At 45.4% G+C, this 15,988-nt stretch overlaps 1 protein-coding gene across 2 annotated transcripts in view; it reads left to right on the forward strand.

Moving 5' to 3' along the window:
• Window positions 1–15,988, forward strand: part of LOC114440236 (myosin-10) — a 44,214-nt gene that overhangs the window by 24,829 nt on the left and 3,397 nt on the right. Inside the window, exons 5-33 of one of the 2 annotated variants that reach the window (XM_028412568.1) lie at window positions 497–599; window positions 1,955–1,984; window positions 4,303–4,395; window positions 6,300–6,363; window positions 6,702–6,800; window positions 7,114–7,257; window positions 7,344–7,439; window positions 7,658–7,776; window positions 7,909–8,061; window positions 8,210–8,383; window positions 8,465–8,638; window positions 9,978–10,092; window positions 11,396–11,589; window positions 11,663–11,784; window positions 11,856–11,925; window positions 12,003–12,163; window positions 12,269–12,377; window positions 12,556–12,687; window positions 12,767–12,973; window positions 13,053–13,190; window positions 13,271–13,394; window positions 13,473–13,644; window positions 14,132–14,344; window positions 14,422–14,566; window positions 14,650–14,856; window positions 14,931–15,035; window positions 15,110–15,262; window positions 15,340–15,588; window positions 15,754–15,966. In XM_028412568.1, coding sequence (XP_028268369.1) covers window positions 497–599; window positions 1,955–1,984; window positions 4,303–4,395; window positions 6,300–6,363; window positions 6,702–6,800; window positions 7,114–7,257; window positions 7,344–7,439; window positions 7,658–7,776; window positions 7,909–8,061; window positions 8,210–8,383; window positions 8,465–8,638; window positions 9,978–10,092; window positions 11,396–11,589; window positions 11,663–11,784; window positions 11,856–11,925; window positions 12,003–12,163; window positions 12,269–12,377; window positions 12,556–12,687; window positions 12,767–12,973; window positions 13,053–13,190; window positions 13,271–13,394; window positions 13,473–13,644; window positions 14,132–14,344; window positions 14,422–14,566; window positions 14,650–14,856; window positions 14,931–15,035; window positions 15,110–15,262; window positions 15,340–15,588; window positions 15,754–15,966 — 4,078 coding nt within the window. The remainder of the gene's footprint in view (window positions 1–496; window positions 600–1,954; window positions 1,985–4,302; window positions 4,396–6,299; window positions 6,364–6,701; window positions 6,801–7,113; window positions 7,258–7,343; window positions 7,440–7,657; window positions 7,777–7,908; window positions 8,062–8,209; window positions 8,384–8,464; window positions 8,639–9,977; window positions 10,093–11,395; window positions 11,590–11,662; window positions 11,785–11,855; window positions 11,926–12,002; window positions 12,164–12,268; window positions 12,378–12,555; window positions 12,688–12,766; window positions 12,974–13,052; window positions 13,191–13,270; window positions 13,395–13,472; window positions 13,645–14,131; window positions 14,345–14,421; window positions 14,567–14,649; window positions 14,857–14,930; window positions 15,036–15,109; window positions 15,263–15,339; window positions 15,589–15,753; window positions 15,967–15,988) is intronic. The other variant, XM_028412569.1, reaches the window with a different exon arrangement.

Genomic DNA, 15,988 nt, shown 5'->3' on the forward strand with positions numbered 1-15,988 from the left:
TGCGCAGCAGAGCTAATAGCCAGCTAGACTAAAGCCACTGGTATGCGTCTCGATGTAGTGTCGCTGGCCTGGGTTTTGCTGTTGGCGCTGGTTGTCTGGGCTCTGGGACCTGACTGTGGGAGCTGTGGATGGCCCTGCCTGAGCACAGCTATCATTACAGACCGGCCTGGAAACTTTGGGGACTGGCTCACCAAACCGCAGCGTTCTCCAGTGAAACAGACTGACAAACAACACAACAACAGATAGCCTGGTGGTTATTCACTTTGCTTTCCTATTGTCTCCATTCATCATGTCCTTGGGGTTTCACCTCTAGAACAAATTCCAAAAACCATAATAAGTTTTGGTTTTTGACATGCTGTGCATGTATCTCACAGATTATTGTTGTGTAATGTGGTCACGCCTCACAACTAAAGGCTTGTAATTCAGGTCAGAAACGAAAACTTCGTATGTTTTCATTTTCTCAGTTGTCCCTTTTTCATGTGTGTTTCGTTTTTAGAGGTGAATCAGGCGCTGGCAAGACCGAGAACACGAAGAAGGTCATCCAGTACCTGGCCCACGTTGCCTCCTCACACAAAGGACGCAAAGACCACAACATTCCTGTGAGAGCCCCACTGCCTACTCTGTCCTCGTCCTCCATTTTTTTTCCTTGACTCTCCTCCTTTCTCCTTTAAAAAATCTCCTTATCTTTTCTATATCTTCTTACTTAATTAAAAATTGCCTCATCTTAATGTGTGATATAAATAAATGACACAGATTGAGGGAGAGATTGACACTGCAGCCATAGCTTAGCTATAAAAAAAAAACAGTCTGGAAACAGCTCGCCAGTCTCTCAGTTGTTGGGATGTAATTGAAGTGTTTATGTGCTGGACGTTTTCTTGGCTGGAAGCGGCATCTTCCTGGAACCTGTGTCGGTTGCCTGGCAAAGAAGTAGTCCAGCATATAATCCTCCACAAAAGGTGTCATTACACTATGATTTTCACACAGATTACACACGGATAAATTAGAGAGATTTAAAGATAGATTGTGTTATTTTTGGACAAAGACATGCTAGCTGTTTCCTTGTGATAGGCCATTGTGAGATGCTAAGCTAATGGCTGATGGCTGTGTATTCATGTTTAGCATAGAGATGCAGAGGCGTAGTGGTTTCCTTGTAAAGCCCCTTTCAGACATGAGATATTAATGTTGCTCATGGCTTCACTCAGACAAAAGCACAGCAGTGATGGAGAGTCATGTTGCTCTCTGATCTCTTTCTGTTTTTGTCTCTGTCCATGTCAGCCAAGAGCCTGCAACTTCTACAGACACGTACCCATTCATTCATAAAGATGACACGTCCAGATACCAACAGAGTCATGGAAGTGTCCAGACAATAATATGTCACTTAATTACAGCAACAATCCCTTTAATAGACAGAAGAGTTTCAGCTCACCTTATGTGATCAAACTGTGTGTGACATCTGGCAGGTCTGTCCATTTAGTGACAGTGTATAGAAAGCACTTGTGGGCACATTGTGAATAAATGGACAGACCTGCCAGATGTCATGGATATCAAGAAACAGTGTGCAGTAAAAAAAAAAAAAAGCACATCCCAGTTTCTTTATATTCATTTAAAGACAAAAACAGCCTGTTAGTGGATATGTGGACATGTGGACCTGTTGACCATTAGGTGTGAATAATGTATAATGGAAAGGAGTGCATGTCTGAAAGGGGAAACACACAGGTGCTCACATGTATTCATGCAGTCATGTTTCTGTGCTGTAGATAGATCCAAAGTGCCTAGCTTAGCTTAGCTTACATAAAAGTATGTTATATTAATTAACAGCTAACCTCATAGACGTTGCTGCTCATGCTTCAGGCCTTTTCTCTGACAGGGCGTGTGCTGGTGTTTCCTATAACTTGTGTCTGACATGAGCGCTTCAGGTTTTTAACACTTGCATTTGTTTATCCATAACAAACAGCCCGAATCTCCCAAAGCATTCAAGCTACAGGCAAGTGTTCCTCTCCCGCTTCGAGTGTGTGGTCCATTGTGATGCCTGGTGTGTGTGTGTGTGTGTGTGTGTGCGTGTGTTTGCATGCCTTTCTCTCTTAATCTCTTGCCGCTTCTGTAATGGTGTTGACAGACTAATATAATCTCCTTTCTTTATGAGATATTTGTTTGTGCTGGCTCAGCCTTTTTAAGTATGATTTAAAAACAATCTGATGAATCTGCAATTAAACCAGCAGGGCTGTGATAATATTAAAAACTTTGTTTTATCAGTTGTTTCAAGTTTATTGGAACAGTTGGAAGATGAAAACATTAAATACCTCCTCCTAAAACTCTTCATTAAGTGCCAGTGGAGCATTAACTGACTCCATGGAGCCTCAGCTTTAATATTTTAGTGAATGGTTTTATTACAGATGAAGAAATCTTACATATTTCTGCATGTTTTTTTTATTGTTGTGCATGTTTGTAGTTTGTTATTGAATGTTATGGATATGGTGAAATGTTTTGTCCCACCGTACACAACACAGACCATCCTCCACTCGTCTACAAAGACTTCATATTTTCTGGCTCCCCGCCTTTGTCTCTGCTTGATTTATCCGGTAGCTATTTTCCTTTCTCCCAAACCAATACCTGATGTTTCTCTGCCGTCTGTAAATCTAATAACTGCAGCGGCGCAGAGGGAGTCTTATAACTTGCAGCGTCGGAGTAAACGCCTGTTTAATGTACTGTGTTTCAGTAGCCGAGGGTTGAGCAGCTGTAACGCGGTGCCTCCACGCTCCCCCCCCTGCCAGAGTGCACCATCCACGCTGACCTCCTTAATGCTGCTTTTCCACTGCGTTGCATTACAGCTGCCTCTGAGCACAGGCCAGAGGAATGTAGAGCCAGGGACTGAGGGGGAGAGAGAAGATATTGGAAGGGGGTCAAGAAGGGGGGAATTAGAGGTAGTGGGGATAGAGGTAAAGCAGACGTTCATTGTTCTCCTCAGTGAGAGTGGGGAATTCCATAAATGCATGTATCCTGAGCGATAACGGCAGAATGATTACTCCCCGCTTGTCAGCGAGTCGGTCAGGAAACACAGGTTTTACTGGAACCTCTCTGTGTTCTGTTACCGACACGAACTGACTGAACTGACATCAGAATCAGAACCGTGTTTATTGCCATGTACGTGAAGAGGTTTGACTTTAAGTCAGAAAACTTTAGAAGATGGATTCATACGTTCAGATTGTTTAGCCAATCAGATGAAGTCTAGACTAGACATAATTTCCTAGAACAGTTAACGTGTATAGTTGGAAAGCTGAGTAAAAATAATCTTGGCATGTGATTGGATGAAGCCTCTCTTTCAATCAAAGTATAGGATTAACCAATCAGATTGCCTCTTGCAGTTCATCTAAAACGTGGCTGTGATGGCCCATAACAACGAGGATGGGTCAAAGCCTAGCAAGATGGATCACTGTGTGATGTTATGAAACCAGAGAGAACAAACTACTTCACGAAGCTGAAGGAAATGAGGGCATACTTAAGTATCTTAAATAATGAATAACATAGATTTTCCTCATGTCGTGGCAGAAAAACTGCAGTTCTGGCTTCAGTTTTTAGCTACAGACTGAATTTTTTAGCCTGCTGTGTAACAACCAGAAGGACTAAACGTTCAGGTGAACCTTACTCTGCTCATTCTGTGCAGTGTCAACACCAGAAACATTCTCAGCCAACTCAAGGCAGGGCCTGATTCGCAGTGTGGGCTATTTCTGTAGCACCAGTGCCCTGGATAGAGGAGATATAGTGGTGGGGATTCAAGGTTTCAGGGAGCCTACAGGGAAAAGTTACAGCCCAGGTTTGGAAATTTGGGAGGAAGCCATCATTACCATGGTGGTGTTTGGGCTTTTTTGGTTGTATGTCATCACGAGCAGAGGAATGTGAAGGCCGGAAGAAGCCTCTCACTCATCAGCTCAAACTAACCACTCACTGTAGGGCATGTGAGCGGAGTGCCTTTGTGGTTTTCACGAGTCCCGTCAAACTATTTGGTCGTCTTGGCCCTTAAACTTGTCGAGTTCCCCTGACAGAAATCGCATTGTGCTGCAGCTGACTCAAGTAAATCCAGCAGAGCCGTGATGAATCGCTGCCTCCCTGAAGGATTGGTTTAGCATACTTTCACTATCTGCACTGTCATGAAGAATTGACTGTGTCTTTCCAGCTTGTGTATGTTTTGGCAGACACAAAAAAACATGATAATCAGTGATTAAAACAGATCCAGTGATGTAGTTAGCAGGAGTTTGAAATGTTTGACAGCTGCTTGGCTTCTTACCTTTCTGTCTTTGTCCGCAGGGTGAGTTGGAACGGCAGCTCCTGCAAGCCAACCCCATCCTCGAATCTTTTGGCAACGCCAAGACGGTGAAAAATGACAACTCCTCTCGCTTTGTGAGTGCACGGTTCCTGTTTATCATTCTTTTCTACATATGTACAGATGATGTCCCGAAGGGAAACAGATTCAGTGCACCCTACAGATGTGTACAAAGAAATGTTGATTATATATACGAGGAAGTATCTGTGCTAATTCAGGGCTACACTGGCAAGTTAGCTAGCAATCTAATGTAATGCAAAATACTGTCTGGTTAACAGCATCTTATTGATCGATTGATTGAAGTTTGTCATTTTCAAATGACTTTTTTAGCTTAAGAAACCAGTACATAACTAACCTTAGCATTCCTGTTAGCACTAACAAAATGCTGTCTGAGTGGATGAGCTGGCCTAACTTGTGTATTATCTCAAATGATTCAGATTTCATAACAAAATTATAAATTATGTACACAGTAAATTTTTTAAAACCATTGATCATGGAGTGATGCAACGCAGGGTCTGTTAAACAGCTAGCATAGAATGATACCAGAAAGATACCCAACCTGACCACCCACGGAGTTCTGTCGGGTCCTGAGACATGAAAAGTTAGGCAATTACCAGGGCTATTTATGTGTGTTTTTAAGAGGACATAAAGAGAAATATTCTCTAATGAATATATAATTTATAAATATTTTTTGGCCTGTGTAAATCACTGCAGGATTGATTGATCTGTTCCCGAATATAAGAGTTGTATTTATGTGTGTGTTGTAATCATATCATTGATTATCGGCTGAAGAAAAGGCCTGATAAGATTTATAAGATCTACAGGCAAGATTAATAAGAGCTAGGGTATCATTATAAAATGTAAAACGATTAGATACGAAGAATTAGATACTGTATTAATTACACAGCGCTCCCTCTCCTGATCAGTGTAACACACAGTGAGCAGCTTGGACCACGGCTACTGTGTCCTTACTATCCTCCATGTCCACTCTGTCACTTTGCCTACAACAGCCTAGCGAGGTACCTTTATGCATGCCCACCCGCTCCCGCTCGAGGCAATGTTACTCCCGCCCGATCCCGTCAGATTTGTGTCGGGTCCCGCAAGACCCTTGGGAATTCCCGCCCGTTGCAGGTCTCTACCATAAAGCATAACTACATGCCGTTATTCTGATGTTGGTGCTTTTTGATGTTCAGTTTCAATGTTTTAACTTGATTCTCCCATTCAGACCAAATGTCGAGAGAAAAAAAAATCTGCCAAACAGAATATAAGTTCTATCTCACTTCCAAATCATGAGGTTACTGCTCCCTGCCAAGAAATAGTCTGGCACCAAACCCCTTTTAAAACCACTGCATGTCATTTATTATGTAGGTTTTTTAATATAACCTGTCAATTTGGGAGTTTCTGAGGGGGTGGTTGGTGGATTCTGTTACACTAGTTCCCCCTGTTCTTCATATTTATCCCACTGAGATGAATAGTACCTGTCTTCTCAGCTTGTTTCACGGAATATAGTGTGATTTCTCACAACATATTTTCCATTTACATGTGAAATTTAAGAGTATTTTGTCTGATCATGTTCTGATAAGTTACAGTAAATGGAGGAATTCTTGCTCCAAGCGTTTTTTTCAGAGCATGTGGCAGAGATTAAACACCACAGCGCTCGTGTCCACATGAATCACCGGCTGTCTCTGATGATGAGAAATGGCGAACACCAGCCGACAGATGGGCACACATATTCACACACACAGTCACTGTCAGGAAACCGCAGGCATGCCTGAGATTCCTTCTGACCTGTTAACCTGGCATCTCCTAATATGGACATTTTCTTCTTCTCTGTGTGTCTGTCATCGCCGTGCACAAGGTGATGTTTAAAACGCAGCTGTGCCCGCAGGGAGGCCAGAAAGATGGAGGACAGCTGCATCAGAGGCCTTTTAATTAACCTGTGCTGATGTCTAACATAAATATGTTTGTTGTTCTCCTGCAGGGGAAGTTCATCAGAGTCAACTTTGACGTCACAGGCTACATTGTCGGGGCCAATATTGAAACCTGTATCCTCATTTGTCAAAACCCATCCAACAAAACAGAGCTCAAGGACACCCTCAGTGTAGACGGAGCTACACGACTCACCGCAGCTTATGCTTAACCACAAATATGCATAAATTCCTGTTCTGCGTGTAACACAGACGAAGCCAGAGGGCCTGTTTTCATTGTGATTCCTTCATGTTTATTCAGGACCAGGTGAGGAAAACAATGAACAAGACAGATTTGTTTGTGCATTTTCAGAGAATGACGCTCTGCATGATGCAGCCCTAACACCAGGAAGTGTGTTTTATGTAGTTTATATGTCCTGTGGGTTTTCTAGTCCCTCCTTAACATTTGCTCTCAGATCTTCTGGAGAAGTCGAGGGCCATCAGACAGGCCAAGGATGAGAGGACCTTCCACATCTTTTACCGCCTGCTGGCAGGGGCTGGGGAGCATCTTCGAAGTGAGTGTCTGACCGCGGCTACAAGGAGCAGACAGGATCAATAAAAAAGTACAAAAGCAACGACAGCTTCAGGCAAAGAAGAGCTGGCTTCCTGTACCTTGTTAGCACATTGTTTCATGATGATGCTGAAGATATTTAGACATTTACAAGCATAGTGGGTACAAGAGACCTTTACACTGACTCAGTCGCTCCATCAGCTACGTAATGACTGTGCTAAAAAAAAAAAAGAGACGTGAACACAACAGCAAATCCTACCAACACTGACAAGTGAAACTAAATGTTTTATAAAAAGCTTCTCTGGTTCCTCCTTCAGCGGACCTGCTCCTCGAAGGCTTCAACAACTACCGCTTCCTGTCTAACGGTAACATTCCCATCCCAGGCCAGCAGGACAAAGACAATTTCCAGGAGACGATGGAGGCCATGCACATCATGAGCTTCACCCACGATGAGATTGTCTGTGAGTGACAGCCCTGTCTCTATTTTTACCATCACCTCCCCCTGGGGACCAATGACATTATTTTTTTACCTCTGTGTCCTCACCAGGTATGTTGAAGGTGGTGTCCGCAGTGCTGCAGTTTGGTAACATTGTCTTTAAAAAGGAGAGGAACACTGACCAAGCCTCCATGCCTGAGAACACAGGTAAAGTCTCTGAGGTGCTTGCAGTATCTGGTTGTTGGCACCACCTGATACTCGCATAGCTGGCATTATAAAAATAAAATGTATAATATAGCTGCAGTTATTAAATTAGTTATGTCAATAAAGTTTAATGCCTCTAAAGTGACCTCGTGTGTGTGTATGTTGCTGTCGAGTCCACATTAATATCACATTTCACGCTAATTGTTTCCTGCTTCTTTCAGCGGCACAGAAACTCTGTCACCTGCTCGGGATGAACGTCATGGAGTTTACCCGAGCAATCCTGACCCCGAGGATCAAAGTGGGGCGAGACTACGTGCAGAAGGCGCAGACCAAAGAGCAGGTGAGGCGGGGGTCTGATTCCCATCAGTGTATAATGGTAACAAGTACGAAGTGTGATGTACGTTTCTTGTCTGAGAAAATGGGACTTCGGCTTCCTTTGACTCACTTTAAAGGGCTTTTTGTTTTATCTCAGGCCGACTTTGCCATTGAGGCTCTGGCCAAGGCGACTTACGAGCGGCTGTTCCGCTGGCTCGTCCATCGCATCAACAAGGCGCTGGACAGGACCAAACGGCAGGGGGCGTCTTTCATCGGCATCCTGGACATCGCTGGCTTTGAGATCTTTGAGGTGCTGACCTACTTTGGAGTTTACAAACACTTCTCCACAAAATACAAATTACTTTTAGTAGCTGCAGTGTGTGAATTGTGTATTAGCACACAAAAAAGCCTGCTGTGAGGGGGACTTAAATTCACTCCTTCTTCTTCTTTCCTTTCAGCTGAACTCCTTCGAGCAGCTCTGCATCAACTACACTAACGAGAAGCTGCAGCAGCTCTTCAACCACACCATGTTCATCCTGGAGCAGGAGGAGTACCAGAGAGAGGGCATCGAGTGGAGCTTCATCGACTTCGGTCTGGACCTGCAGCCCTGCATCGACCTCATTGAGAGACCGGTTAGTGCGTTATGTGTCTGCATGTGTGGCTGTGCTTTATGAATACACAACAATGGATTTAACTAAAATTCGTCCTCCCAGACGAATCCCCCCGGCATCCTGGCTCTGCTGGACGAGGAGTGCTGGTTCCCCAAAGCCACTGACAAGACATTTGTGGACAAAGTGCTGCAGGAGCAGGGCACACACAGCAAGTTCCAGAAGCCACGTCAACTCAAGGACAAAGCTGACTTCTGCATCATCCACTACGCAGGAAGGGTACGTGTATCAGGACTCCATACATGTCTTCATGTGATTCCTCCATGTTGTCCTCAGAGGCACAGACTTGGCTCCTCTGCTGCTGGCGTAGTTAACCAGGTCATTGCGTAAAAACAAAGGCCCAGTTGTCGTACTGCTGCTGCTGCTGCAGCAGGAAACCCACATCTGGTTCACATTGGTGTGAGATTCAGTCTTTGATGCCTGGTGGTTGCATAACGGAGGTTTTCAACTTTCACCCTTGTGTGGTCAGTCTGCCATCTGTACAGAGAAAATGATACACAGCGACATTCCAGAGAAGGCGCACGTCAGTCACAGCAGGAAATCCGAGATCGCTACAGCAGCGATGGTTTAATTATGGTCTCTTATTTTCCTGTATCGGGCATGTGTTTACCTGAAGCAGAATTCAATACTAGATCCAAGATTACATGTGAGGTTCACATAAAATAAATCTAACAGGGCAGAATGATCTAGAAGAGGAAAATGAGCACAAACACTCCGAGTTTGCTTTTCCAACATTCTGATTGAATCCATATGCAGATCTCACATTCTTCATCTCAGGTTGCTGACCGTGTCGATTACTTATTACCTCCTGCTCTAATCCAATCCTCCTCACAGTGTGGCAGATGTTTGAAACACATTCAAGAGACAAACCCCCACCCAGTGTGCAAATATAAAACCTGAGGTTTAATGATGAAGGCATCGTCTTCATCATGTAACGAGACAAAGAGTGAGACAGAACATACTGCACAGCAACGGCGTAGATTTGCTTTTGACATTGGTGGGGACCTAAAACTGTCTTGCACTTGCACGTGTTTTGGAGCTGCCAACCAACGTAGCTACACACGTGACAGCAGAAAAAAGCACAGCCAATCACACGGCCATGTGTAGGACCAGAGCCCTTGATATAACCCAATCAGAGCCAGAATATCGAGGGCTTTAAGTAGGACCAACGATAGGAGGATATCTGTTGGTAGGATGCCAGAAAAGAGCAGAATTTAACCCTTCCCGCACCTAATGTATCTGTATTTTCATTGAGGGGATGGAATTATTGGTGGGGCCACGTCACCTCCGTCCATGCTAAAAGTACGCCCTTCCTGCACAGCATGTCTGGTGCTGCTTGTCCGTTAGCACCAGATTCAGCAGCGTGTTACAGACATGTGAAGCACCAGAGACCTCTGAGGGTGTTTCTCATCAATGCACCAGTGTCACAATAAGCTTTCACCAAAGAAATATCATTTGTTTTACTTTACACATTGTGGTAAAAAACAAAATGGTTTCCAAGGATGCATTATTTATTGTGGAGCTGCTAAAATAACACTGATGATTTTCTTTTTTTTAGGTGGACTATAAAGCTGATGAATGGCTGATGAAGAACATGGACCCTCTGAATGACAACGTAGCCACCCTGCTGCACCAGTCAACTGACAAGTTCGTGGCCGAGCTCTGGAAAGACGGTGAGTCACCAATGTTTCACGTGAAGGTTTTTAATAGATATTATTTTATCCGCTGTAAAATCATGCAGCATTTTATCCCCATCAGGTCAGATGTTATATGGTACATGTTCAGGAATGACAGATTTAATGATGGGAAATATACTTTTCCCGTCAGAGCCAGCCGTGTGTTTTATGGCCAGCGAAAACGTGACACGAGAGGCTGAATTTATTGCTAATAATTCACATCCTCCCCCAGTGAATACCCTTTAACATTTCAGTCAGATGGTGACTGTAGCTTGATTGATCATTATTTTAATGTGACAGGCTGTTATATAACACTCCCGGTTCTAATCTCTTCTCTGACTGATGAGCAGTTTTACCTGATAGCACAGCTTACACTTGTTTCAGTGCTGCAGTGGATGAACTGACTCTTTTAACAGTGATGTGTGTGTTTGCATGCGTTCTTCTTCTTCTTCTTCTCTCACTGTCTCTCTCCTGTCTTCTGTCTGTGTCTCTGTTGCTGTAGACATTCAGACGTTTCAGAGAGCCTCTTTCTATGACAATGTGTCTGGGCTCCATGAAGCTCCAGGTGAATCATACTAACACTTATAAGCTTTGGCTGCTCCTCATCCTCAGCACAACAGGGCTCACTGGTTCCCCCGGTCCTGTCCTGTCATGGCTGCACTCGCTGGCTTTGCATGGCTCCACTCTGATATAAAGCCTCTGATACTAAAAATGTTAAGCAATTAGTTTTATTATCATGTAAAAAACATGTTTTTCAGGTGAATATTTCTCAAACTGCTCAACCGTCTTTCTTTAGTTCCTCCTCAGGATCCTCAGGTGTAATCCCTCTAGTGCAAACCTGAGCAAATATGGCCTGACCTGGCCCTTTGTCCTTTCAATGTGGTCCAACTCACAAAGGGAATTAGAACAACTACCCAAAACTCAATGCTGCAGCACTATGTTCTGTTGAGCCCAGCACTGATGACACCCCTCCAACCCCTCCTGCCTCTCCCTTATGCTTTCTCTATGGAAGTCTATGCGGCCCTCTAGTGAGTCCTGGACTGGCCTGTCCCTTGTAATCAGGTGTCCAAACTACCTCAGCTGTATTTGCAGTGTTGTTTCAGCTATAAACTGTTCAAGTGAGCACAGTAGAGCCACCTGTGATGGCGCTTAAAGGACATTATCTTCAATCAAACTGATGAAAAGATAATAAGAAATCAGATTTTTAAGGAACACATCATATCTAAATACAGGATGATCAGTGGGTACTGAGTTGATTAAAGTTCCTCTTATTCATATTCATGGTACACTTTGTCTTCAGTGGACCGGATCGTGGGCCTGGACCAGGTCGCAGGCATGAACGAGACAGCGTTTGGAGCCGCGTATAAGACCAAGAAGGGCATGTTCCGCACCGTGGGCCAGCTGTACAAGGAGCAGCTGTCCAAGCTGATGGCCACTCTGAGGAATACCAACCCCAACTTTGTCCGCTGCATCATCCCCAACCACGAAAAGAGGGTGAGTGTCAAGATCCAATGTGACCAAATCCTACTGGAAGAGAGATGCTCATTCATTCTTATTCCATGCCCAGGCTGGTAAACTGGACCCCCACCTGGTTCTGGATCAGCTGAGGTGTAACGGTGTGCTGGAGGGGATCCGTATCTGCAGGCAGGGCTTCCCCAACCGTATTGTCTTCCAGGAGTTCAGACAGAGGTAATGTTGTAGCCAGTTTTTGGTTCTGTCCTTGTGACTTCTCTGTCCAAACAGCTGCGCTCTGTGTCCAGGTATGAGATCCTCACTCCTAACGCCATCCCCAAGGGCTTCATGGACGGCAAGCAGGCCTGTGAGAGAATGGTAAGACACACTTCAACTACACAAAGCCACCAAAATTGAGATGTGTGAGATGGCAATATCGTCCCTTTCTTTGGTAGATTAAATCCCTGGAGCTAGACTGCAACCTCTTCCGTATTGGCCAGAGTAAGATCTTCTTCAGGGCTGGAGTCTTGGCACACTTAGAGGAAGAGAGGGACCTGAAGATCACTGACATCATCATCTACTTCCAGGCAGTCTGTCGGGGATATCTGGCACGCAAGTAAGGGTTCACGTTTTCTATGTGACTAAATCATTGAATAAAATGTCGATTCTACTGTTGTCTGAGTCATTCTTCTCTTCTTCTCTGGTTGTTGTGATGATTCAGGGCCTTTGCTAAGAAGCAGCAGCAGCTCAGTGCACTAAAGGTTCTCCAGAGAAACTGCGCCGCCTACTTGAAGCTTCGTCACTGGCAGTGGTGGAGACTCTTTACTAAGGTGTGTATTTAAGTCTGAACTAAATGAGTCATACAGTTTTACCCCATGGGCTAAATGTGTAAATGTAGCAGGGGACGTGTTACATTTTCTGTCCTAAGGATTGTATGTCTCCTGCATCTCCTGCGTCTCCTGCTGATAGACATGGTAAGATATATCATCAGAGCGTGTTCATTTGCAGGTGAAGCCTCTGCTGCAGGTGACCCGACAGGAGGAGGAGATGCAGGCTAAAGATGAGGAGCTGGTCAAAGTAAAGGAGAAGCAGATGAAAGTGGAGGGAGAACTGGTAGAGATGGAGAGGAAACATCAGCAGGTTTGTCACTGCAGTATTGGAAAGTAATTCATTTTATTTCCAGATGCACGGTTTGGGTACTAAATTTATTCATGTGCAGTTAATGGAAGAGAAGAACATCCTAGCGGAGCAGCTGCAGGCGGAGACGGAGCTGTTTGCGGAGGCTGAGGAGATGAGAGCTCGCCTGGCCTCTAAGAAGCAGGAGCTGGAGGAGATCCTGCACGACCTGGAGTCCCGGCTGGAGGAGGAAGAGGAGAGAACCCAAGGAATGCAGAATGAGAAGAAAAAGATGCAGTCTCATATCCAGGTAAGTAAGTGCAGAGCTTTTAGTATTACAAAGCCAGAGATACAGTATTAAGTGTGTGTGTGTGTGTGTGTGTGCGTAGGATCTGGAAGAGCAGTTGGATGAGGAGGAGGCTGCCAGACAGAAGCTGCAGCTGGAGAAAGTGACCGCTGAGGCTAAAATGAAGAAGTATGAAGAGGACATTTTGCTGTTAGAGGACCAGAACTCCAAGTTCCACAAGGTGTGAGAGCGAGGCAACTGAGATCTTCACAGTCAGTTCCACATGAACAGACAAGTAAAATTCTCCGTCTCCATCTTTAGGAGAAGAAGCTGTTTGAGGACAGAATCAACGAGATGACTTCGTCGTTAGCAGAGGAGGAGGAGAAGGCCAAGAACCTGGGCAAAGTGAAGAACAAGCAGGAGATGATGATGGTCGACCTGGAAGGTAAACACACAAACATGTGTAAAGAGTGTAAACAGATGCATTTTGCTCTTTATTAATCTGGTGTCTTGGTGTTTTTAGAGAGGCTTAAGAAGGAGGAGAAGACCCGACAGGAGCTGGAGAAGGCCAAGAGGAAGCTGGATGGGGAGACTTCGGACTTCCAGGACCAGATCTCTGAGCTGCAGTCTCAGATAGAAGAGCTGAAAGGTCAGCTGGGCAAGAAGGAAGAGGAGCAGCAGACGATGCAGGCGAGGTAGGAGGAGAGTCACTTCAACAGTGTTAGATAACTGCTGTGGAGCCATTGTGTTTGATGATGTGAGTCAGCGCGAGATAAGTGGTGCATAGCGTCACACATTCACACACTTTTTTTTATATGGAACATTTTGTCGGACTGACAACATGCAGATGATCTTATTGTTGTGTGCTGCTTTTTGATCACTGGATTGGAATGTGTTTGCCCGCCTGGTTGGTGGGTTCATGCTGTTTGTGTGTGGTTACATGTTAGTGTGAGATCATCGCGCAGTGCTCAGCTCCTTTGAAAGGAAACTGTAAGACTTGTCAGCTTTAAGAAAACAAGTGTTTGGGCCTCTGCTGCCACCCAGTGGAGTCTTGATGTAATAACGGAGAACATTTTACAGCACTGACATGCCAGGAGAAACAATGTGCTTCTCTGATGTAAGTTGGAGAGCATTGTTTTAAGAGGAAATCTCTAACATTTTGTTCCATGTTGTCTTTAACAGGGGTGAGGAGGAGATCAGCCATAAGAACAATGCACTGAAACAGGTGAGGGAGCTGCAGGCTCAGCTGGCCGAGCTGCAGGAGGACATGGAGTCTGAGAAGCAGGCTCGTAACAAGGCCGAGAAGCTCAAAAGGGACCTGAGTGAAGAGCTGGAGGCCCTTAAGACTGAACTAGAGGACACCTTGGACACAACTGCAGCCCAGCAGGAGCTAAGGTACCGTTCTCTACATTTTAACCAGCCTTCTTATAGGAGGGGGAGCTTTTTCCAGACAGTGTCACTGTTCTCTGTAGGACCAAGCGTGAACAGGAGGTCGCAGAGCTGAAGAAAGCCATCGAGGAGGAGACAAAAAACCACGAGGCTCAGATCCAGGACATGCGACAGAGACACTCAACTGCATTGGAAGAGCTATCTGAACAGCTGGAACAGGCTAAGAGGGTAACACACCTGTCCACAGACGTCTGATACCACAACTTCATCAATCAGGTCATTTCACAAGACTTTTCTTTGTCATTGATTAGTTCAAGGCCAACCTGGAAAAGACCAAGCAAAGCCAGGAGAGTGCCAACAAGGAGCTGGCCAGCGAGGTGAAGAGCCTGCAGCAGGCCAAGACCGAGTCCGAGCACAAGAGGAAGAAGCTGGAGGCTCAGCTGCAGGAGTTCATGGCTAGAGTCACCGAGGGAGAGAGAACCAAAGGGGAGCTGTCTGATCGCACACACAAACTGCAGGTGAGGGGCGCACATGAAAACCTGCACGCTTCAATACAGAGGGAAAAAATAGTGACTCTAACCTCTCTGCACAGACTGAGCTGGATAATGTGTCGACGATGTTGGAAGACGCAGAGAGGAAGGGGATCAAGATGGCCAAGGATGTTACTGGATTAGAGAGCCAGCTGCAGGACACACAGGTGGAGCATCAATCTGCGTGCTAATCAACATGATTTTAATAAACCCTAAGCTAACGATACGTTTCTTCTTTTAGGAGCTGCTCCAGGAGGAGACCCGCCAGAAGCTAAACCTCAGCAGTCGCATTCGCCAGCTGGAGGAGGAGAAAAGCGCTCTGCAGGAGCAGCAGGAGGAGGACGAGGAGGCACGCAAGAATCTAGAGAAGCAGATGTTGACTCTGCAGGGTCAGGTAGGACACATGATCTCTGCTGAGGGACACAGTGTTCTTTGTCTTGGTCCTGATTTTTCCGTGTGTGTGTTTTTTAGCTGTCAGAGAGTAAGAAGAAGCTCGAAGATGATGTCGGGACCATCGAAGGCCTGGAGGAGACCAAGAAGAAGCTCCAGAAGGACCTGGAGCTGACCAGCCAGCGTCTGGAGGAGAAGACCATCGCCTTCGAGAAGATGGAGAAGACAAAGACTCGTCTGCAGCAGGAGCTGGATGACCTGACTGTGGACTTGGATCACCAGAGACAGATAGTCTCCAACCTGGAGAAGAAACAGAAGAAGTTTGACCAGGTGAGAACACGCATTATTGATTATCTGTATCTCCGGATTTCATGTTGATGAAGATTCTCAGTCATCCAGGTCATCATACATAGAAAAGATTGAAGCAAGGCGTCTGGACTTGTAGAGTCTGGATTTCCCTGTTCCAAAAATGCCAACCTCCATCTTCCTCCGTAGATGCTGGCTGAGGAGAAGAGCATCTCGGCTCGATACGCAGAAGAGCGTGACCGTGCAGAGGCTGAGGCCCGAGAGAAGGAGACCAAAGCTTTGTCCATGACCAGAGCTCTGGATGAGGCACTGGAGGCCAAAGAGGAGCTGGAGAGGATCAACAAGCAGCTCCGCGCTGAAATGGAAGATCTGATGAGCTCAAAGGACGACGTGGGCAAGAATGTGAGTGTCGCCATACTGTGAA

The sequence above is a fragment of the Parambassis ranga genome, chromosome 8 (genome assembly GCF_900634625.1).
Source record: "Parambassis ranga chromosome 8, fParRan2.1, whole genome shotgun sequence".
Lineage (NCBI taxonomy): Eukaryota > Metazoa > Chordata > Actinopteri > Ambassidae > Parambassis > Parambassis ranga.